Raw genomic sequence first — 23,037 nt, forward strand, 5'->3', positions numbered from 1 at the left:
AATAAGAGTAGGCATGATGTCAATTATACTACAGTGGAGACTTGATGTTGTCTGCAATTATGTGGAAAAAAACATGTGCCTAATATATCGGTATCCAAATCGGTAATTTGCAAAAATGCTTTGAAAATATTGGCATATCGGCAAAAACTCCAATATTGTGCATCCCTACTTTCATTGAAAGACCAGAATATAATAGTTCATAGAGATTATTTGTGAAACAAGAAAAGAAACAGCTCACTTTGCATGTTTAAGATTTTATTATTTTTCTTTCAACCTAATTCTTACGACAGTCTCCCCCTGAAAGCCTCCCTTTCCTGCGGAAACTTTTCCGATGGTTTTTAATCAACATGAGCCAGGAAACAGTGTTGGGTTGAAGAGATGACGGTTGCTGAGATGTGACATTTTTTTGGATGACGTGCATAAGAATTCATTTCTTCCCGGCCTTCTGTGCCGACTTGGTGAGCTTTGAGGAACCTTCTCCCTTTTCGACGCTCTTGATGACACCGACAGCCACGGTCTGCCTCATGTCACGCACAGCAAAACGCCCTGAGAGAAGGAAGGAGTGAATAAGTATTGAAAATAATAATCAAGCATTTTAGGTCATCACAGTGACAAAGCATGAAATTTGATAAGATTCTGGATCCGTGTGTCGAATGTTTCAAGATACAAAACTTTAAATGCGGTGCTCACATTTGTGCATGTGTATTCCCTAAGAGATGAACATAACAGATAGACTGTATAAAAAGATGGACGACATGACAGCTCCCTAAAAGTGAAGCCAAAGCCTCTCTATCGCCCCCCGCTGACTGGCTGCAGAATAGGTCATAAAGCCCGCCTCCTCCATGTTAACAGATGGGACATGAGTCAAACTATAAAATCTAAATACACGCCCGATAAATGTTTCTCAAACGTGGTTTCTGTCATTATAGTTAGTTCTTATCATGCTGATTTATGTCCACGTGTTCATTTTTCTGACGAGTTTACTTTTAGTTATTTGATGCTATAAAAAGGGGGTGTGACGGCATGATTGACAGCTCTGTTGACAAATCCGCCTCCTGCAGCCAATCGGTTCCTGAGTAGCAGAGTAGAGGAGGAACGGCGAGAGGAGACGTAACTAACACTAACACTACAGTCATTGAACGTTCCATAACTGTGAATATCTGCTTCAGACCAACACAAGAAGCTGTTCTGCAGTTGACTGTGCCCATGTTAGTTTTTTTTTTATGTTACTCTGACTTCTAAGGCGCAACATGGCAGCAGCTGCTCCGGGGGGAATTTTGGCTTCACTTTTGTACAACAAGAGGAGGTGGAGATGCATTGTCCATCTTTTTATACACTCAGTGGTTATAACATACAATTGCAGTTGATGAAGAATAAAAGGATTTCACTCACCCAGTGGGGCATACTGAGCGAAAGGCTCAACACACATGGGTTTTCCAGGCTCCATTTTAACAATGGCGGCATCTCCAGACTTGACGAACTTGGGGCAGTCCTCAATCTTCTTGCCGGAACGACGGTCGACCTTCTCGATGAGCTCGGTGAACTTGCAGGCAATGTGAGCGGTGTGGCAGTCCAGAACGGGGGCATAACCTGCGTTGATCTGTCCAGGGTGGTTCAGGATGATGACCTGAAAAATTCATATTTAAGTGCATTTAGAAAAGATGATGCGAATTCTCCATCCAGCAATCAACCAGAGATTTATGTTCATGGTTGTTTACATCCAGCCTGATATCGACGGGTTATCACAGGGCGCAGGTGACTAGGCTAGGAAGCTGGCCCCAACTCCCTATACATATTGCTTCTAGTTCAACATAATACACAGACATTTGGACAGAATTTAGTAGTCAAACAATGACCATTTCTAAGTAATGTGAACTACCATCCAGGTCATTAAATACTTATGATACTACAGAAAACCTTCCACATCGACAGCCGGCATCTTGGTTGTTAATAATAATCCCTTAATGGTTCTTTAACTCGTAGATAAAAGGTTGTGAGTGACCCGACTCAATAAGGCAAGAGAGAAATCTGTCTAAACAGGAGACTGAGGGGATTAGACATTTCTTCATGAGCAAATAAAACATGAGCTCGCAGTTTTCAGTCTAAGATTTTTTCTCCTCCTCCTGATTTAAAAAAATGTAGAAAACTATTGCATCTTAAAACTTGTTCCTTGTTATCCTTATTGTATCTCACTTACCTGTGCATTGAAGGACTTGGCCGTCTTCGGAGGGTCGTTCTTGCTGTCACCAGCCACGTTTCCTCTGCGTATTTCCTTGACGGACACGTTCTTTATGTTAAAGCCGACGTTGTCGCCGGGTTGAGCTTCAGGCAGAGACTCGTGGTGCATCTCCACAGACTTCACCTCAGTGGTCAGGTTGGCGGGAGCGAAGGTGACGACCATGCCGGTCTTCAGGACACCGGTCTCAACGCGGCCGACGGGGACAGTTCCAATACCTGAGAGAGAGCAGAAGTACACAAGTTTCAACAGGCTTAAATGTGCACAAAAAGCTGCGGACAGACACACACATGCTCACTCACACTGGACCGACCGCACAATCCCATTATACTTATTAAACAAAAATAAAGGGTACAGACAGAGAACAGGAGATACGTGGAGGGAGAGCTTCAATGGCTTGTTGCTTTCAGAGAAAAGTCTTGGTTTTCTTGGATGCAACTATTCTAAAGTCCTTTCCCACATAGAGAGACTTGTTTTAAGCAGTCCTGTTCAAAATAAACCAGAAAAAAGCTGCTGCAACTAGAATACCTTTTAGACAGAACCAGAACAGAATACCTGTTCTGGTTTGCAGCAGTGTGGGAAAATGAATGTTAGCTGCATACAAAAACGAATATGATGTGATGTAACAGTAGGTGAGGTCACAGCACCTGACACTCCTTACCACCAATTTTGTAGACGTCCTGCAGGGGCAGACGGAGGGGCTTGTCGGTGGGACGGGCAGGGGGCAGGATGGCATCCAGAGCCTCGATCAGTGTCTTTCCTTCGGTATCTCCCTCCTTGCGCATAATGGACCATCTCTTGAACCAGCTCATCTACAAACAGATTCAAAGTTGAAATTAGTATTCCTTATAAATCCATATCCACGCACTAAGGTAAATTTGTTGTTAAATGTTACCAAGTGGTAAAAATGCCTCACCTTTTCACTGGCCTCCAGCATGTTGTCTCCGTGCCATCCAGAGATGGGGACAAAGGCAACAGCAGCTGGGTTGTAGCCGATCTTCTTGATGTAGGTGCTCACTTCCTTTTTGATTTCCTCAAAACGCTTCTGGCTGTAAGGGGGCTCGGTGGAGTCCATCTTGTTGACTCCAACGATGAGCTGCTTCACACCGAGGGTGAAGGCCAGCAGGGCGTGCTCACGGGTCTGGCCGTTCTTTGAGATACCTGCCTCAAACTCACCAACACCGGCAGCAACGATCAGCACAGCGCAGTCAGCCTAAAATAAAAAGGCAAACAGAATCAAGATTAAGAAAGATTTATATACATGTAAGTAAATGCAGTCAAAATTGCAGTGTCACATGATTATGGTTTTACCTGAGATGTGCCGGTGATCATGTTCTTGATGAAGTCCCTGTGTCCAGGGGCATCAATGATGGTCACGTTGTACTTGCCGGTCTCAAACTTCCACAGAGCGATGTCAATGGTGATACCACGCTCACGCTCGGCCTTCAGTTTGTCCAGCACCCAGGCGTACTTGAAGGAGCCCTTGCCCATCTATTGTGGTTAAGAAAACGGACAGTTTTACTAAAGCAATTTCTCAATAAAACCATTGAAACACATTATTTTTCCAATCAATGTAATATGCTTCAAATGTGTAATAAATGTACATACTAACTAAGTTAGACTGACTTTAGCGTCTCCTACACAAATTTATGTACTCACTACTTTATACTCAACCAGAAAACTGTAATGTTTGTGACTTTAAAATCAAAAAATCTTTCAAGTATTTAACTACAATAGCTCCCTCGCTTTCTATCATTCCTACATTATGAATCATTAAATCAAGTATCCATTAGGTAAGAGTGGTTCTTCTGATATTCTAGAAATCAATTTAACTTATATGATTATTAACATGATTTTACTCTTTTTTAAACAATGTTAAAAATGTAATTACAAATCAATAACAGTATTTGCTGTATGATTACCTTGATAAAGGCCATACATGTTTCTAAACAGTAGGGGGCGGTTGTGACAAAGCAAAAATTGGGAGCAGTCACATGCGCCACACCTATTTTCCAAACCAGTTATTTTATGTCTGTCAGTGTCTCAGGGCCTCATTGTGTTACTACAGTGTTACAAAATGTGAGCATTTGTTAATAAAATGATCATTTTGATCTCTTATGTCATCATTACTAACCTCTGCGGCCTCCTTCTCGAACTTTTCGATCATTCTTTTGTCGATTCCTCCGCACTTGTAGATCAGGTGGCCGGTGGAGGTGGACTTGCCGGAGTCGACGTGGCCGATGACCACGATGTTAATGTGGATCTTTTCCTTTCCCATTTTGAGTTATTGGTTGACCTACAAAATGGGGAGTGGTTATGTGACTTTAATTGAAATATTTCATGTTTTAATTTGGCTACAAAACAATGTGAGCCAAGCGAGACCAACATTTTGCTCCTTTAAAATCAGTTGAGGTAAGCTAACTCTGGTGTTCGCTAGCTGGCCACGTGGGCTAGCATTAGCCCGCTGGTCGTTACATAATTTAAGGCCTACCGGCGAATCAAATCCTACCAGTCGAACAACAGTATAAAGTACTCAAAGTAACTTTATACTTTAAAATACTTGAAGATAGTACCACTAGACTATAAAAGTGCTTCATAATGAGTAAAACTACTATCATTAGTAACCAAAATGAAGTATCAAAGTTGAGTATTGGAAAGAACGGCCCCTGGCAGTGTAGAAGAAGACTCCTGTTCTGGGAGGAGCAATTCTTAAATAGTCTTTAAAATAAACAAATAAAAAAAATGTGTGTTTTAATGAAATTTTAATCTAATCTAAAAGCAATGAGTAACTATAGTTGTAAAATACATGTATTAGTAGGGTGTAAATTGACATAAAATGGAAAAAATCCTACAGAAAGTGACGGAAATATAATAAAGATCAGTATCTGAGTCCATGTCCTTCATTATTTTCCACCAATGCTATTCTAAGCCTACATTAAATTAAGAGAAGCAATTTAAAGGTTTGATAATAGAAATAAAACCGACTTTACAGATTTGATCTGGGCTTTGGTGGTGGACGCACCGGCAATCGTAGGAAACCATTAGAAAGTATTAATTAACTATTATAACACATCCAGAAAAACGTATTCCCATAATAGAAACCATAACATGCTATCAGACAGAAAAGCAGCCTGTCATCTGTATTGTGAGGTTTTTAAGGATGATGGCGTTTGAACTCACCTGGTTGAAAGGCAAGGTGTTGGATACCCGTCGTCTCCTGCTCGAAAAAGACCAAACGACACTGCTGCTTGCAGTGAAAAAGTGATCAGAGGGCACCGCCTTCTTCTCAAACTCCTCCTCCTGCTTTTAAAGCGTTGATGAGGGGTTTGAGGCACACTTCCAACCTTGCATAGTTAAACAGTCTGTCACATGCAGAAAGTTCCTCCTGCTCATTTGCACGAGAAAAAAACATACCTGCCCAACCAGTTCTGGGAATTTAGACAGGATACATCTAGAACACTCCCCTCACTGCTTCAACATTTGCACCTGGACTGTCTTTTCTGAAACACTTCTGTAGCCACATTACATTAACATTTACACTTAATATATACCTCTTTATTAACTATAAAGCCTAAAACTGACCTTTGACCTGAATGTGTTCTAATGTGTTTGGGATAAATGAATGATTTGAATGTAAAGAAACACAACAGAGTGATCTTCATTTGGCAATGTTTAAGATTTTTATTGTTTTGGTTTGAAGTTAATTATGATCATAGTTTCCCCTACAAGGCACGAGCCTTCCTTTCCTGCGAAAACTCTTCCGATGGGTTTTAATCAGCATAAGCCAGTCCTTGAGTAGAGAGCTCTGCTTCAGAGAAGACGGCGCTGGGTGGGAGGGAAGATGGGGGGATGGGGCGCCCGGCTGCTGCTGGGACGCCACTTCTCGTTGGACATCCTGCATGAGAATTCATTTCTTCTTGTCGGCCTTCTGTGCAGACTTGGTGACCTTTCCACCAGAGGCGGCCTTCTTGTCCACGGACTTGATGACACCGACGGCCACTGTCTGCCTCATGTCACGCACAGCAAAGCGACCTGGGAAGCAGAGATGGACCCAAGAAGATGTTAAAATTATCATCCACCTGTGTCTGTTTTTATTCTATGAAAGTAAAATTGAAATGAGTGAGATTAGCTTCTTTCACAGCACTACCAAAGATCTTTGAGTCGAGTATTACAAACATGTAAAAAATAAAACAATTGATCATGCAGTCATCACACCACACCACATATCCACCCTCTTTTTACCTCTGTTTTGGTCTCCACCATTGCCTATTGATAATATCTGGATCTCTAGTTGTTACTGGCTCCCCTATGTTCACCAGCTAGTCGCGAAGATGGCTGCTTGGTGTTAGGCAGGCAGTATACATTGGGTTTATTACAGCTGTGGTAGCAGTGATAGCGACGGAGCCGAGAGTCCAAGTTCAGTGACACAAGTATGCAAAAGCCTTAAAACAAGCTTTGTCTCAATTCAGCTTCAAAGGCTGTCAGATTTCGAAGGCCGACAAATGCGTCCTCCTTTTCCCGGGCCACGAAGGATCCGACGGCTGCATCCTTCGCAGCCCAACGTATCCTGAGATTCATTGCGCGCCAATTCAAACTTGATGGCGGACTGTTAAACGGCCGAGGAATACACTTTTAAATGTAAAAGTTCTAATTCCAGTTCAGCCATCGCGGTCGAAACAAGCTACGATTGAGTCATCTTCCTGCGTCCTTCAGAGGATGCAGCCCCTGAATTGAGACACAGCTATAGTTTAAATAGTTAAGTTATATTTAAAATGTTCCCCCTTACAGTTGCATGAATTTCGAAATTAGCAAGACACCAAAACTGTATCCTGAACCACGCTCTTCACAAGTTACATCAGCTGTAAAGTGGAGCATTAAACATGGGGTTCTATGGGGATGGACTCCCTTCTGGAGCCAGTCTCTAGTGGCTACACGAGGAACTACAGTTTATTTATTTATTTCTGCCATTCTAATTTTTCTTCCCGGAAACCTGCTGTTTATGTTTAACTAATAAAATGAATTATGGTTGCATTTTAGCGTCCAAGTAGCAAAGCCAGCATGCATTATACAAGGGCCTTCAAACCTGCCACCAAAGTAGAGCAAGCCAATATTAATGTTATGATGCCATAAAAATGTCTAGACTACCATATTCTATTTCTAGCCAAAGAGCGTTTCACTCACCCAGTGGGGGATACTGGGAGAAGCTCTCAACACACATGGGTTTTCCAGGCACCATGGTGATGATGGCAGCGTCTCCAGACTTGAGAGCCTTGGGGTTGTCCTCAAGCTTCTTGCCGGAACGACGGTCGATTTTCTCCTTGAGCTCGCTGAACTTGCAAGCAATGTGAGCGGTGTGACAGTCCAGCACGGGCGCGTAACCCTGGGAGATCTGGCCGGGGTGGTTCAGGATGATGACCTGCAGAGGGAGAGAGCGGAGGAGACACAAGAAGGCAGATAAAAAGTAATTCAAACTAGTGAGTGATCTCCAGAGTAGAGAGTAGATAAATGTTGGGCGACAACTCACATAGACTGTGGCCATAAGGGTTCCTTTTTCACTTGATGATGTGATGACATACATTGTAATTTAAGGGGTAGATTATTTCTTTGAGTTAATAACATTTCTTAGGAATATTTGGATATTCCCAACAGCATATTTTTCCTCATTATTCCTTCACATTTCCTGCATTACGGTATTGTGTCACTAGCTTGCAAAGGTGTTAGCTAATGTGTCTCCTGGATGCAGACAGCAGCTTTATTTGCGTCCATTTCACAAGTACTTATCATGATGATAAATTTAGAGGGAAAGTTTTGGATCACTGTTTTTAAAAAGGTCAAGAACTTGGAATTTGCATTTAGATCTAAGGATCATTTTCCCTCTCTATTAACGGATGTGGAGATGTGTCAAAAACATAAGTAACATTAAAATGACAGAAGAAAGTGCGGGTCTCTTGTAAATCTTTGTTAACCAACAGGCAGGAAGTGTGTTGTGTTTTGGTTCCTGTCCATGTTATTTTGTCAATACAAAAGACGAGGAGAAGATTTTAAAGAGCTCAAGACGAGTTCCTTCTATCTTCTTATTCCTTTCATCTTTATCTTGTTCCCTGGGACTCACCTGGGCGGTGAAGTTGTCAGCAGCCATGGGCGGGTCGTTCTTGCTGTCACCAGCCACATTTCCACGACGGATTTCCTTGACGGACACGTTCTTGATGTTGAAGCCAACGTTGTCGCCGGGCACAGCCTCAGGCAGAGACTCGTGGTGCATCTCCACAGACTTCACCTCAGTGGTCAGGTTGGGGGGAGCAAAAGTGACGACCATGCCGGGCTTCAGGACACCGGTCTCAACACGGCCGACGGGCACAGTTCCAATACCTGAGCAGAAGTACACAAGTTTCTAGAACTTTCTTTTAATGATTTCAAAATAAAAGAGCTGTAAATTAGGAGAAGGTTAAATGGGTACAAGAATGTGAACTTCATGCTTCAAACAAAGACTTTGATGGAGCTGTTTTGAGCAGGCTACAGGGTTTGACAAACATCTTTCTAGTTCTTCTCCTTCAACCCGTTTTTATCTTAAAGACAGTCAGGCAACGCATATAATTAACATAACACTATGAATACCTGTAGGGTTTAGGTACAGGTGTGGTCTTGTACACAAAAACTTCCATAGCTAAAGTTCCTCCTCTGTGATAGACCAGTCTGAACAGGTTGGAAACCCTCCCACAATTTGCATTTCAGTGGGAGATATCAGAGTCAACAGTAAGACACAGGACTCAAGTCTCCAAAACCACTTCAACCTGCTGGTGCTGTTTGTGCAACTGTCAGGATTTTAGGTGAGACACTCAACTTTGTGTGTCTTTGGTGTCGATATTTTGTGATTTTAAGTCTATATATATAGTTTAATTTTAAACGGCATGCTTTATTTGCAATGTGACTTGAATGGGGATGCTCTGTGTTCGTTTTTGATTTGATGGGTTAATTAACCCCTGAATACGCGACACTGCGGGATTCAGCTTTCTGATCGAGTGAAGGTTTTTAGGAAGGTGTCGTTTAATGTTCATAAACGTTCCCTACTCTTGTCTTCGACCTCGTCTTTAATCAGAGCTAGCGAAGCGGTTGCGAAACCTCAAAGCTGGCGTGATGTTCGGCAAGTTTTGTGCGAGAGTTGTTGCCCTGGCTCGACTAGAAAAGTGAAAAGTCAGATGGTAATGATAAGAGGTAGACAAGGGGAGGGCTTTCTGTTCGGTTGCAGGCTGCCCCGAGCACATTTTCAAAGCTTATTTAACTTACAGCAAGAGGGAGGCTCATCCTGCGTCTTACAGTAAGACTATTTGTTAAAATTCTCATTAATTATATGAAATTTAAAGAGTATTATTTCGCCTGTTTTATATCATGTCAGGCGGTTAATTAGGACTATGATTAAATTAAGTTTGCTGACTTATTCTATATGAAGCACTTCGTTGGATACGAATAAACTAGAAAAGCTGGGCTGGTTGGTTTTTAATGGTGGCTGCACGAGTAGTTTCTTTTTTACGTCTTTGATCTTTCACTGTGAGGGTTTAGAAAATCAATTTACCCTGATTTTAATTCTCAGCTTCTTGGTTTATTTAACGATTTCTTTATCTTGACTTTGTGCTGTTGTGATTTATGCCTTAATCTGACATCTTAAATCCAGACTTGTGATGTGTGAGAAGGGTTAAAAGTGTGAGATAGACTTGGTAAATTTCCATCATATCTTTTTGTATATAACAATGCTTGTCGGGAAGGTAGGTGGACTATGAAGGCATCAGTTTGTATGTAAATTGTTGCGTCCTTTTCCTTTAAATTATGTGTATTGAGTTGACATAGCCTGACTGTCCTTACCGCCAATCTTGTACACGTCTTGCAGGGGCAGACGCAGAGGCTTGTCGGTGGGGCGGGACGGAGGCATGATGGAGTCCAGAGCCTCCAGCAGGGTGACGCCATTTGCACCACCCTCCTTGCGCTCAATCTTCCACCCCTTGAACCAGCTCATCTAAAATGGAGGATGCCGAATGAGAGACAGGAAGAGTGAAATGAGGTAAGGAAGGAGGTTTTCTAAAGGATTTTTTGATGTGATAATGTGATAAATTCTTTAAATTGTATTTTGCGCTTTATTATACGGACTTCAGTTTAGTAAATTATAAGTCCCTCACCTTGTCACTGGCCTCCAGCATGTTGTCTCCGTGCCATCCAGAGATGGGGACAAAGGCAACAGTGGCAGGGTTGTAGCCAATCTTCTTAATATAGGTGCTCACTTCCTTGGTGATTTCTTCAAAACGCTTCTGGCTGTAAGGGGGCTCGGTGGAGTCCATCTTGTTGACTCCAACGATGAGCTGCTTAACACCCAGAGTGTAAGCCAGCAGGGCGTGCTCACGGGTCTGGCCGTTCTTTGAGATACCAGCCTCGAACTCACCAACACCGGCAGCAACGATCAGCACAGCGCAGTCAGCCTAAAGAGGGAGAATTTTATAGATCATACATATTTATATTTAAATATAAATATATATAAATGACAAACCTGTAGAGAACAGATTCAAAGGTGTAGTTTTACCTGAGAGGTGCCAGTGATCATGTTCTTGATGAAGTCCCTGTGTCCAGGGGCATCAATGATGGTCACGTAGTACTTGCTGGTCTCAAACTTCCACAGAGCAATGTCGATGGTGATACCACGCTCACGCTCGGCCTTCAGTTTGTCCAGCACCCAGGCATACTTGAAGGAGCCCTTGCCCATCTATTGTGGTTAAGAAAACACAAACAGAGAAGGGGAAAAAATGAATCAGCCAGAAAAGTTGACCTTTTTTAATGGCTCTTCAATGTGGAAAAACAGCAAATTTCCTCCGAAAAGTATCCTCTGAAATAACTCCCCAAACAGACCCCTAACAGTTTCCATGAAATACAGTTGGATTGGGGAGATGTTACAGGACTATATTAATGAAACTCATGAGACTGATCTGCTTTTTAACCCAAGAAATACCTGAGTTAGGATACCTGAGTTAAGGAAACATAGACAGCTTTTAGCCCTTATTTGCATATAAAGAAATATGACAATAAAGTTCTTAGCCTACATAAAATATCGCCTAAAATGCAAAGTTATCTAATTTAACAGTCCAAATAAACACATTCCATTTATTACTATAAATTTTTTGATGTTCATTTCAAAGCCTTAATTTTCATCCAAATACCCCGCTTTCATCTTTACATTTCTGTGGTATCTGAATAATATTAATCCTTCAGTTTAAATAATGGTTAAGGCAGTACAAGTCTTTCAACAGTAGGTGGCAGTCTATACCAAGTAATATCAAACAGCAGTTTCATCCACCACACCCGTTTCCCCATACTTGAATGAGAGACACTGCATCTGCATTTATGAGCTCATACGTATGTGTCCTGTAGTGTGATTGATTTCGGGAACAATTAAATGTAGGCCTGTTATGTCATCATAACCAACCTCAGCTGCTTCCTTCTCGAACTTCTCGATGGTTCTCTTGTCGATTCCTCCGCACTTGTAGATCAGGTGGCCGGTGGTGGTAGACTTGCCGGAGTCGACATGGCCAATGACCACAATGTTGATATGGATCTTTTCCTTTCCCATTTTGATTTACTGGTTAACAAAGAAAACATGGGGAGTAGTTATATGACTTAAATAAATTAATATTTCGATATTTAATTTGATTTCAAACATGGAGTGAGCTCAGTGGGTCCGCCATGATTCAGTTATAATTAAATATCAGTTAGCTAACGTCAATGACTTTCAGACCGTTAGGAGTAACTGTTATCACTCTGGAGACCAGAATATATGTTGAGGTGAAATTTATGACCAACTATTGAGACCCTAATGACAGAAATATATGTAGAAAGTAATATAATCAGTTGACACAATAGCTTAGTTTGTCTTGTGATTTACCTCCACCCTGTCATAACTGCGGCATAAGTCGTTAGCTTACATTAGCTAACGGCTGTCAAACCGAGAACGAAACAAAGTGGTGTAATATGTAACTGTGGTGTACTTAAATATCCATCTAATGTAGCTTTATTTAATTCAGATTGACATACAAGTTGGGAAAGGAAAATCTTTCTCTCAAAGACATTTTGGGTGCTCGTGCACGCACAGGAAAGGCGATAGTGGTGAGTCACGCGCCATGTGCTCGATGCCGGCTACCCGGCCTCCATGTTGCGCCGGGAGCGCAGATCCGCCATGTTACCAACTGATGCAAGCGCGCGCACAGACACTGTACAGCCAGCAGTGGGGTGGAAAGATGCGCGTTCACGAAAGTAGAAAGAAAAGGACTACCATGACTGGCAGAAAGAAAAAAATCTAGCAACTCATTTATAGTTAGATAATTATTGCAGCTTCTTTGCCTTTGAGACATCCCGGTCCATTAGGCCTCTTAGACAAAGCTGAAGAGAATCACATGCTGTACAATTTTTGGATATCAAAATCATAAGGTGAGCTAGCATGTTTACCCTTTTGCTTAACCTAGACAAAAAATTGACAGATAGCCAACTTCTGATGTTTACTCTGGATTCAGACAGCAATGGTCATTGAACAGAATACAGTCATTTGATACAAATTTTCTGCCCTATGCAGTAGCTCAGCTCATTATATAAACATGCATTTTTAGTCCAGTTTTATAGCTATAAGAGGAGATGACATTTAACCAACCTGTGCCCAGCTATGAAGACGTCCCCTGATGAAAAGCGGAGGAAAAAAAAGGACAGAACGAGATCTGTCCCGAGTTTTTATACTGAACCAGAGAGGGAGGGCTGTGCATGTTCTCTTGTTGCTGTCAGACTAAAATAAGGGGTGCTATTGGCTGGGGCTGCATAACTCCTATCGAGGCGATTGGATGACAAGTGCATCACTGGACACGGATAACATGGTCAAAAACAGCTGCAACAGAGACAGAAGCTCGCCTGTGACAGTCAAAACGATATCAACTGCGCTAATGAAGGACAGACAAGCCAATTTCAATTTTTTCAAAGACATTTATTTTATTAGTTACCAGCAGCTTTCTTTCCAATTAAATTTGTGGCATTTTAACGTCATTTTTAACGATACAGTTCTAAACCATTTCCAACTTAAACTTAACTGAGAAGAAGCACTGTCATTGATTCAGGTAGGTGACAATGCCACAAGTTCCTTTTTCCTGCGAAAACTTTTGCGATGGGTTTTAATCAGCATAAGCCAGTCCTTGAGGAGAGAACTCTGCCTCAGAGAAGATGATCCAGGGTGGGGGTAATAGAGAGGGGAAGGTGTGGCCCGCTGCAGCCGGCACACATCTTGTTGCTGGATGTCCTGCACGATCATTCATTTCTTCTTCTGGGCCTTTTCTGCAGCCTTGGTTGTCTTTCCGGATACTTCCTTGTTCTCGACAGACTTGATGACACCGACAGCAACGGTCTGCCTCATGTCACGCACGGCGAAACGACCTGAGAACACAAGGAGGTGAGTTAGAAACTGCATGCGTGTGTTCATGTAGACTCATTTATTGCTTCAAAACTCTGTACGAAACACACCAAGGGGAGGATAGCTGGAGAAGGCCTCCACAACCATGGGCTTCTGTGGGGTCATTTTGACAATGGCGGCATCTCCAGACTTGACGAACTTGGGGCTGTCTTCAAGCTTCTTGCCAGAACGACGATCGATCTTCTCGATGAGCTCGTTGAACTTGCAGGCAATGTGAGCGGTGTGGCAATCCAGCACGGGGGCGTAACCTGCGTTGATCTGTCCGGGGTGGTTCAGGATGATGACCTGTGGAAACATTTGGTATTAAATCTTTGCCAATTCCAAGCACCCAAATGTGAAACATTTCTGATCACATCCTTTCAAGCTTAAAGTTCCCTATACCAACCTGAGCATTGAAGGTGCCAGCTCCCTTGGGTGGGTCGTTCTTGCTGTCGCCAGCCACGTATCCACGACGGATTTCCTTGACAGACACGTTCTTGATGTTGAAGCCAACGTTGTCACCGGGCACAGCCTCGGGCAGAGACTCGTGGTGCATCTCCACAGACTTAACCTCAGTGGTCAGCATGGGGGGAGCGAAGGTGACGACCATGCCGGGCTTCAGGAGACCAGTCTCAACACGGCCGACGGGTACTGTTCCAATACCTGAGTGAAAAGTTTGGCTTTAGTACTCAAGAAGCAGAGTTTGAACATTTGAAGCAATACCAGCATCTGTTTGTGATGAAACATTTCACAGTACTTACCGCCAATTTTGTAGACGTCCTGCAGGGGCAGACGGAGGGGCTTGTCGGTGGGACGGGCAGGGGGCAGGATGGCATCCAGAGCCTCCAGCAGTGTGGTTCCACTGGCATTTCCCTCCTTGCGCTCGACCTTCCATCCCTTGAACCAGCTCATCTACAGACAGATTCAAAGTTGAGATTAGTATTACTGATAAATCCAAATCCACCCACTAAAGTAAAACTGTTGATAAATGTTATCACTTGGTAAAAATGCCTCACCTTGTCACTGCCCTCCAGCATGTTGTCTCCGTGCCATCCAGAGATGGGGACAAAGGCAACAGCAGCTGGGTTGTAGCCGATCTTCTTGATGTAGGTGCTCACTTCCTTTGTGATTTCCTCAAAACGGGCCTGGCTGTAAGGGGGCTCGGTTGAGTCCATCTTGTTGACTCCAACGATGAGCTGCTTCACACCGAGGGTGAAGGCCAGCAGGGCGTGCTCACGGGTCTGGCCGTTCTTTGAGATACCTGCCTCAAACTCACCAACACCGGCAGCAACGATCAGCACAGCGCAGTCAGCCTAAAATAAAAACACCAATAGAAGGTTAGACACCAACATATTCAATTGATCCCTTGAAAGTTCAGTGTTTTTTAAAAGAACTGTTGTCTTACCTGAGATGTACCGGTGATCATGTTCTTGATGAAGTCCCTGTGTCCAGGGGCATCAATGATGGTCACGTAGTACCTGCTGGTCTCAAACTTCCACAGAGCGATGTCAATGGTGATACCACGCTCACGCTCTGCCTTCAGTTTGTCCAGCACCCAGGCATACTTGAAGGAGCCCTTGCCCATCTGCAGAGAAACAAAGTTCATTTTTCTGCTTTAGCAATACATTTAATATTCAAAACAATAAAGATGTTTCTGAGTTTTGACATCCAGCTGAAGATATCAGTGTCATATTGACAGTTGTATGTTATGTCTGTCTGTCTGTCTGTGATAATCACAGAATCAATTTAAGATAAATTGAGCTTCCAGACTAATGAGCAATTTAATACATTTGTACATAGATCAATTCAACAATATCAATACTTTAATCAATTTAATGTGTATGCTATCGTTTGTTTTAACATTCTGTCTTTGTAACGCAGCCCGGGGCCTGTACTGAAATTAGTGCACTGTCACCATCAGAACTGCCGGCGTTAAGCCCCACCCCGCGTGCGCGCACACGACTGCTACATTCGTGCCGGGTAGCGGGACTGAGGGGGCATGCTGACGCCGCCATCTTGAATGTAACGTTATAAAGATACGACGAAAAATACATTACTCACCTCAGCGGCTTCTTTCTCGAACTTCTCGATGGTCCTCTTGTCGATTCCTCCGCACTTGTAGATCAGATGACCAGTGGAGGTGGACTTGCCGGAGTCGACATGGCCAATGACCACGATGTTGATGTGGGTCTTTTCCTTTCCCATTTTTGTTTCTGTCACAATTAAAGAAAACCAAACCGTTAGCTCCCACTTTAAATCGTATCCTAATGTATCAACCAGCGAGTTCACATGTCGTTAGCTAACGGCTAAGAGGAATGTAACGTTATGTTAACCATGGCACCTCAGACCCGGTTCCATTTTAACACTCTTCTGGCAGTACTTCATCCTTAGATTCAGGGGCAATTACAATTCATTCATAATAAACTTTAAACGTAATTGATCAAAACCCGTATCTTTACTCAATAGTTTAGTATTAGAGCCGGAAAAAGGCCGCGGCTGCTAGGCCTCACTCGGCCACAGGCCAGGCGAGACACGTGTTACTCCATGGGCCACGTCGTATAAAGTTACAAAGACTGCCAAATATTTAGAAGCCATTTCATCCAGACTCCCAACACCTGTCAGCGGACAAGACGAGCAGTTGTTTCTCGGATGGTAGAGAAGAAATGCCTTTCGAGCATCTTCGGTTCTCCGCTTTCTCAGCCACCTCTTTGTTCCTTTCCCCCCGCATTCTCTCCTCCCTTGTTCCCTCTTTTGTTAAAAAGTTTAATAAAACTACGTTTAACTCAATACACGAACAAAATGTAGTAGCATCAGTCAGGCAAGCTAATGATACGTGATGGCTAACGTTAACTTTTGTTGCTGAATTCCTTCAAAAAAAATCCACAGGTTTGTGTGAAGTTACATAACCGAAATGACAACATTTCCGACTATTTAGTAATCAAACAGTCGACGATCAAAACGTTACTAACTCATAGTAAGTTTCATAATTAAGTTAAAGGCCTGTGTCCTGCTCTCGCTGTAATTTATGAATCAAAGCCGAACTTACCGGTGTTTCTGGGTTTTCACGGCCAAAGCTGCTGCCCCTAGCCAGGTAACAGAAAGAGGAAGAGTTGGGGCGGACTGGGAGGTTTTATACTGAATGGGAGGCGGCCTGACGTCCCGTCGCCCTCCCCGGTGCAGACCCCGCAAATCACACACATTCCTGCAAAAAACGTCAGCACGTTACCGGATGAACCGCCTGAAACATGTATGATGTCTCACCCAGGGATGTGATTTTTTTGTTGAAACTAACGACAATTGAGGGACTGGGGATCATGATTAAGAAACTAGATGGTAAAAGTACTAAATTTTAAGAGTTATTTGACCTTTTTTGACTTCCTTACGTGTAGTAATCAGAAAGTGCACTGCTGCCTCTAGAAGTTGTTTTTGACTTCTTAGTATACGATATTTTCTATAAAAGTATAAATACATTACAGTTTGCCTTTAAAAAAAACAGTGAATTAATACCATCAAAACTGACACAAGAAAATATAAAAATGAAAGTTTATGCACAATTAAGCTTTAAAATATAATAGGACCCAGACGAATTTCATATAAATAATAATACAACTTCACTTAATTATTGCTTTATTGTTCAAAAGTATTGTTTGGGAGGGGTATTTTAAATTTGGACACATGCAAAGATACACACTATGGGTCAAAACACTCAAAAGTGCCATAGAAGAAGAATATTTCATTGATTTTATTTTAAACAGGACAACAAATATGTGTCTCTGCAAACAGTGAATGGCTTTTTAACATTTATTTAAGAAAAAAAAAATCTTTCAATTTAAATGTAAGTATTTGAAACTCAGTGTTTTATTATTTACCTGCAAACAAGCTCACAAATCGCTCCCGCAGGCCCTTGCTTGACCCCCCCACCCTCCCTCCCTTTGTCACCCACCCACTGGTACTGAGACCACTCATCAGCCTGACAAGATTAACTAAATCCGAACGAGATTTGCATTCAAACAGAGCCCGGACCCTGAAAAGATGAACTCAAGCTGTTTTTCAAGACACCTTATCAGACTGTTGTCTGCATTTACAACACATGCATTTACAAGTGTTTGATTGAATTAAATGTAAATGTTTTCAGGGTTTAAGTAATTTAATTAAATACTTGAATTATCTGGGGGTTTTTTTTGACCCAGTCTTGGTTAAATCTTGCACACAAAAACGTTTATCATATCCTAAAGCTTTCAAAGGCATACTGTCAAAATAAGATATTAGTTACACTGAATTAAATAAAAAATTGGGTTAATTTTCGGCAGGATAAAGAGAGAAAGGCCTGATTGCTATTGGGATGCTACTTGGAGGTTAGGGGGTCAGATTCTGCCTCTTCCTCCATCATTGTGGCATGTTGCCCAGTATAGAGGCAGCTGGCATTCTCTGCTACACACACACACAAACACATATATCCCAGACACGCACTAACTCCACACTCTGCTTTCCCTACAGTTCAGGTATCAGCCACTTCGACTTGGCAGCTGCTGCTTTCACTCAGCGGAGAGCAGAGCGACCATGAGGAGGGGGGAGGACGAGAGACAGACTCGGGAGAGATGTGAGGACAGGAGGGAAGTGATAAGATGACTGAGGGGCAGGAAAAGAGCGACAACTTGCTAACAGAGTCGTAAAAAGTTAAGGTGAGAATTGTTGTTTCCTTTGCTGAAGTGGTTGAATGCACATTCATGGTTTAAAGGCAAAGAGGGCAGAAATCTTTTAAAATGTACTTATTTACTGTTCTTCCTTGTTTAAATTAAGATGAAATAACCAGTCGGATAAGGCAGTACATGAATAACCACCCCACTCATTGGTCTCAACGTACACGGGCGAGCATTATGCCCTTTTTAAATGGCATCTGACTTCAATTGTTGCCACAGTGCAGGGCGGCCTCCATTCATAATCAGAGGCTTAAAATGTGGACTGAGCCAGTTTAAAGAGTATGGTATGTAGCGCTCGTGTGACCTGGCTTGGCTGTAAACCTAAAAGCCCGGTAGATCAAATGAATCACACTGCACAATTCTTCTCTGGTAGCATTGTTAGCTCTATTGCCTTCGGCAGGGAGTGTCTGACATTGTTTCAGCTGTCTTTATGTATGCTTGCTTAATTCCTTAACTCCCTCTGAATTCCATTTTAAAACGAGATAAAACATTGTCACTTTCAAACTTAGTCATGTCTTAATTGCAGCGCAGATTATCATCATTACTGTAATCTTTTCTCAGTTTTGGCCTTTGTACCTTTGTACTGCACTCAAAGTTGTAAGTACACAAAGGTAAAAGAGCAATATTTTACAGTGACATATCTAAGTCACAGCCACATTAATGTGGACAGGCCTCTTTACCAGGATTCATAAACACATGTGACCCGGATGTGCATCAGTAAAACAACACCCAAGGGTCTACGATCCCTGTTTACAGACAGCTACTGACACCAAACAATCCTGCATAGAGTATGTACATTCATAAATACACGATCCTGTCGTGCCAATATGGTTAACAGACATTAGGCAGAGAAGATATCAACAGTGAAGTCTGTGTCAGTGAGAGTGAAACCTTACCCAGCCCACAAAAGGTGGAGCAGAGAAACTTGGCAGAGACCCAGACGTGAACTCAGAGTTCAGGGTGACAAACAGGCACCAGAGCACTTGACCTGTTTTCTCTGCTTTTAGACAGAAGTGGCTGCAGCTCTGATTTCACACCAAGCTACAGCACCACACAAGGGTCACCATTTCACTTATATCAATATCTTACAGTCCTTAACTTTATATTTTAGATAAAAGAAATGCTTCATATTTAACTTTTCCCCGTCAGTAAGTGCCCAGTGTAATCTATCCAGTTTTATTTAGGACTTGAAAGTTGACATAAATGTGTTTACAAGACAGAAATTCGAAATTACAATAACTCTAACAAGTCTTAAACACATCACAGAATCAGCCTGCTAACCTGCGCACAATCACAATGTTTAACAGGTACAATTTTCACAAAAATCACCATCTTAGTTTAGATTGCTAGCATGCTAACATTAGCACTTAATACAAAGTAAAGTCAGATAGGATTACATAAGTTTTCAGGTTATTATCTATAAACCGAAGTGGCTACGAAAATGAAATCTTGACTTGTTGATAACGATAAAGGAAAAGTAATATGATCAGTTTATTGTTTATTAGCTATTAGCTTTTGTCTGTTAGCTAAATATCATGGCAATACATCCAACAGTTGTTGAGGTATTTCTGGCTAGTAAGCTAAAATTTGCTAATTAGCTCTAAAAACAAAGTAAAGTCAAATGGGGATAGCATTAGCTCTGTAGGTATGTATCCATTAACAAAACTAAATCTTGACTTGTTTAGAGCGCTGGAGGAAAAATCAGATGATCACCAAAGCTAACAGCTAATAAACATGATGGTCTGGGCTAAATTTTAGGCAACCTATCCAACAGTTGTTGAGATATTTCTCGTGAATCTCAACCTCAGGGTATAACCAAAGTTTGTAGGATTAATCATCTGGGGACAGTGACTTTTTGTGTCAAAACTTCATGATAATATAATGTAGTAGTTGTTGGAGATATTTCAGTCAGGACCACGGACACACCACTGCTGTTAGCATGGCTAAAGACGTAGCCTCTAATGATGATGAATTAACGGTTAAAGTATAACAGCTGTGATCTTATTTCGGGCACTAACTAGAGGAGAGAGTGGAAGTGTATGTGTGTGTGTGTGAAAGGGAGAATGTGATTCAACAGGCTGTCTGGCAGTCAGTCCCTGGCAGCGCGTCAGTGATGAGTCATTGGGTATGAGTGGTGGTTATAGCAACAGGAGAGATCTGAACATTATAAATACTGACTGATGAAACTGTTGTTTCTTAGTGCAGATAGAAAAGTAAATAATTCGATTTTGTAATATTCCTTCACAGCCATATACCTTAATGTTTCAACTTCACCTTCCTGTTCTCTTACTTTTAACAAAAAATTGTTATCTGTTTTAAGGCTTATTTTGGTTTGAATAATTTCCCTTCACACATAAAATCTATAAAAAGGATAATTCAAACTAGCTTTAAATATCATTATAATTATTTTTTGTTGACTATGTATCATGTTTCTTCTGTGAACCTCAAAATGTTCCAGAAATCTCTCAAAAACAAAATGATGCACCTCAAGAGGCCTTTAATGCAAATAATTAATCAAAATATTCTTTCTTTTAGACTCAACAACACTGAAGTCGGCGACTGATGCTGGATGATCAGGCTGTCTCACAGATGTCGCTCCATTTTATCCCAACGGTGTTCAAAGTCAAGTTCTTCCACACCAAACTGTGAAGATCATTTTATTTATTGACCTGGCTTTGTAAACGGAGGAATTGAAATGTAGCAACAGGAAAGGGAGAAAGAAACTAGTGCCACAAAGCAGGGAGCAAACTACTGTCTGACTGAAGAGCCTCTGTATTAAGTTGATGGGTTGTTTTGTGATTTTCAGGCTGCAAAAAGAGATAAAACTTCTAAAAAGAAGCAACAAGAAAACTAAATAAAACATCAGGCTTTGTTTGACGGGGTCAGACTCAGGACACAGTAGGAACAGAGGGTCACAGATAAATGTATCTTCAGTTTAGGTTGAAAAGAGGATTTGGGTTTATGTTTAAGACAGAAGGGAGTAGACATAATGTAATTTCAAGGGGTCTTGGGTTATATATATATATTCGAAAGCACCCATCAAAGAACAATAGAAACAAGTATGTGTCAACAAACTTTTGGCCATAATTTTTAATTTAAACTGTTTGTCTTTGAAAACATTTTGTAATTTTAATTTAATTTTATTTATTTTGCTGCTTCTGTGAAGCATTTTGTTACTTGGATTTAAGAAATTACCCTTAAAATAAAGGTTATTATTATCATTCACATTTTTATTTAGGAAACTGGAGATGTATAGATCTATATTCAATATTTTCCATCACACTGATTTAATGCATCAACTGACTCCTGATACTTCAGATTCTCTTTATCATCCATTTTTAAGAAACAAGACTTTGTGTCTGTGTGGGTGCAGAATAAAAAAAAAAAGGCTGATCCTTATTGATGCCAACATTCAGAAAATCCCACAGTACTGGCTTTCACGTGCATAAAGGCAGAGTTTAACTCAATCTGAATGTCAATGTTAAAAACACTGTATGCAATTACAATCTTAAAGGGAAGCAGGTAATGCAAATGCAAATTAAACACATTTGCAACACACAGTTGGTTCCACATCTCCTGTTGCCTGCAACCCCTCGCTCCACACATGCAAACACCCGGTTCACACTTGCAAACAAAGCATTTCTTTTTGGTGTCCCGGCTGGCATCAGCATTTGTTTCACACCCTGAGTGTTAGAAAGAAGTGTTTGTCACATGCATATCACTGCCTCCAGGGTAGATGGCAACTTGATTACATGTTTTGGCTTCTACTGTAGAGACTGCTGGAGATTTCATTCACCTACCTCTGTCTGTGACTGCACGTTTAAACTAGTCTTGGAGGGAGGACGGGGGAGTCTCTCTTGCCTCTTACAAGGTTTCTTCTGAAATGTTTTATTATAATACTGTTTGAAAAATAAACTTGACTTTATTTTCTTAAGACAATCGAGTGTATTATTTTGTATCCAAAATGCTCGCTCAGTTGAATTTGGAGTGTTTCCTGAACCTTTGAGCCAAGAAAATGGTTATTTTAGGGTGCACCAGTTATCTTTATTCTTACACACTCATGCGTCCTGCTACTACAGATTTAGAGGTTAAGCAATACAGTTTTTTGTAGGCAATATTTCTTATGAATGGCCTTATAAAAACTGTCTCTTATCAATTTTTTTTTCAAGAGGCACAGTATGTGGTAAAGCAAATACAGTGGAGAACATTGAGGACAAAGGAGAAAGTACAGGAAACATTTATGAACAGAGAAAATTTAACGTAATATATATAAAAATACATTTACAGCATATTAACTCATCATCAGATTTGTCAGGACATGATAACCATCTCACATAAACCCACCTGATCAATAACCCAGGCTCAATAATGCTCAGTCTCATACAAGCAGTTGTTTTTGTGTTATTATTTCTAGCAACAGTTTTGTGTCATATATCCTCTTGTCTTAAGAGTTGCGTCAGGGACCAATTAAGGAATATAATAATGAAACTGAAAATACTGTGTGAATACAGGCAGATTAAGAGGAACAGACTTAGACTTTGTCATGTATCTTTTATGAAACTAAACAAACATGGGTTTAGAAAATTAACAGTTTAAGTGAATTATGAAATATACTACAAGGCTTTATTTCGGTGTAGAAT

At 41.4% G+C, this 23,037-nt stretch overlaps 3 protein-coding genes and 1 long non-coding RNA gene across 4 annotated transcripts; 1 reads left to right on the forward strand and 3 right to left on the reverse strand.

The window, feature by feature from the left end:
• Window positions 1-238: 238 nt before the first annotated feature.
• LOC138608681 (elongation factor 1-alpha-like) lies at window positions 239-5,498 on the reverse strand. The gene is made up of 8 exons (XM_069681241.1): window positions 5,417-5,498; window positions 4,371-4,532; window positions 3,548-3,727; window positions 3,153-3,449; window positions 2,898-3,048; window positions 2,198-2,454; window positions 1,393-1,627; window positions 239-546 (listed from the first exon to the last, which is right to left on the reverse strand). Exons 2-8 carry the CDS (start codon window positions 4,512-4,514, stop codon window positions 428-430), a joined length of 1,383 nt encoding a protein of 460 aa, XP_069537342.1. The 5' UTR covers window positions 4,515-4,532; window positions 5,417-5,498; the 3' UTR covers window positions 239-427.
• A 557-nt stretch (window positions 5,499-6,055) lies between these two features.
• LOC138609196 (elongation factor 1-alpha) lies at window positions 6,056-13,017 on the reverse strand. The gene is made up of 8 exons (XM_069681836.1): window positions 12,915-13,017; window positions 11,700-11,852; window positions 10,803-10,982; window positions 10,405-10,701; window positions 10,094-10,244; window positions 8,349-8,605; window positions 7,418-7,652; window positions 6,056-6,268 (listed from the first exon to the last, which is right to left on the reverse strand). Exons 2-8 carry the CDS (start codon window positions 11,841-11,843, stop codon window positions 6,144-6,146), a joined length of 1,389 nt encoding a protein of 462 aa, XP_069537937.1. The 5' UTR covers window positions 11,844-11,852; window positions 12,915-13,017; the 3' UTR covers window positions 6,056-6,143.
• On the forward strand, window positions 10,073-22,324 carry LOC138609199 (uncharacterized). Its single transcript, XR_011309463.1, has 3 exons — window positions 10,073-10,289; window positions 18,195-18,379; window positions 20,933-22,324. It is a non-coding gene; the product is annotated as an uncharacterized lncRNA (long non-coding RNA).
• LOC138609198 (elongation factor 1-alpha) lies at window positions 13,393-16,818 on the reverse strand. Its single transcript, XM_069681837.1, has 8 exons — window positions 16,744-16,818; window positions 15,759-15,910; window positions 15,103-15,282; window positions 14,714-15,010; window positions 14,459-14,609; window positions 14,104-14,360; window positions 13,769-14,003; window positions 13,393-13,681 (listed from the first exon to the last, which is right to left on the reverse strand). Exons 2-8 carry the CDS (start codon window positions 15,900-15,902, stop codon window positions 13,560-13,562), a joined length of 1,386 nt encoding a protein of 461 aa, XP_069537938.1. The 5' UTR covers window positions 15,903-15,910; window positions 16,744-16,818; the 3' UTR covers window positions 13,393-13,559.
• Window positions 22,325-23,037: the final 713 nt, after the last annotated feature.

This window comes from Semicossyphus pulcher, unplaced genomic scaffold, assembly GCF_022749685.1.
Source record: "Semicossyphus pulcher isolate SPU_LCO1_2020_fin unplaced genomic scaffold, fSemPul1.0.p SCAF_5, whole genome shotgun sequence".
In the NCBI taxonomy this organism is placed as follows: Eukaryota; Metazoa; Chordata; class Actinopteri; order Labriformes; family Labridae; genus Semicossyphus; species Semicossyphus pulcher.

Excerpts from the sequence above, each read along its gene's own strand:
- LOC138609196 (XM_069681836.1), bottom strand. The coding sequence starts at position 11,843 with ATGGGAAAGGAAAAGATCCATATCAACATTGTGGTCATTGGCCATGTC. Across the intron at positions 10,702-10,802 it reads TGATCACTGGCACCTCTCAG|GCTGACTGCGCTGTGCTGAT; the intron begins GTAAAACTACAC and ends CTCCCTCTTTAG. Across the intron at positions 6,269-7,417 it reads CTCCCAGTATCCCCCACTGG|GTCGCTTTGCTGTGCGTGAC; the intron begins GTGAGTGAAACG and ends TCTGCTTCCCAG.
- LOC138609198 (XM_069681837.1), bottom strand. The coding sequence starts at position 15,902 with ATGGGAAAGGAAAAGACCCACATCAACATCGTGGTCATTGGCCATGTC. Across the intron at positions 15,011-15,102 it reads TGATCACCGGTACATCTCAG|GCTGACTGCGCTGTGCTGAT; the intron begins GTAAGACAACAG and ends TTTTTATTTTAG. Across the intron at positions 14,610-14,713 it reads TGCTGGAGGGCAGTGACAAG|ATGAGCTGGTTCAAGGGATG; the intron begins GTGAGGCATTTT and ends ATCTGTCTGTAG.
- LOC138608681 (XM_069681241.1), bottom strand. The coding sequence starts at position 4,514 with ATGGGAAAGGAAAAGATCCACATTAACATCGTGGTCATCGGCCACGTC. Across the intron at positions 3,728-4,370 it reads TCGAGAAGGAGGCCGCAGAG|ATGGGCAAGGGCTCCTTCAA; the intron begins GTTAGTAATGAT and ends TAACCACAATAG. Across the intron at positions 547-1,392 it reads CGCTCAGTATGCCCCACTGG|GGCGTTTTGCTGTGCGTGAC; the intron begins GTGAGTGAAATC and ends TCCTTCTCTCAG.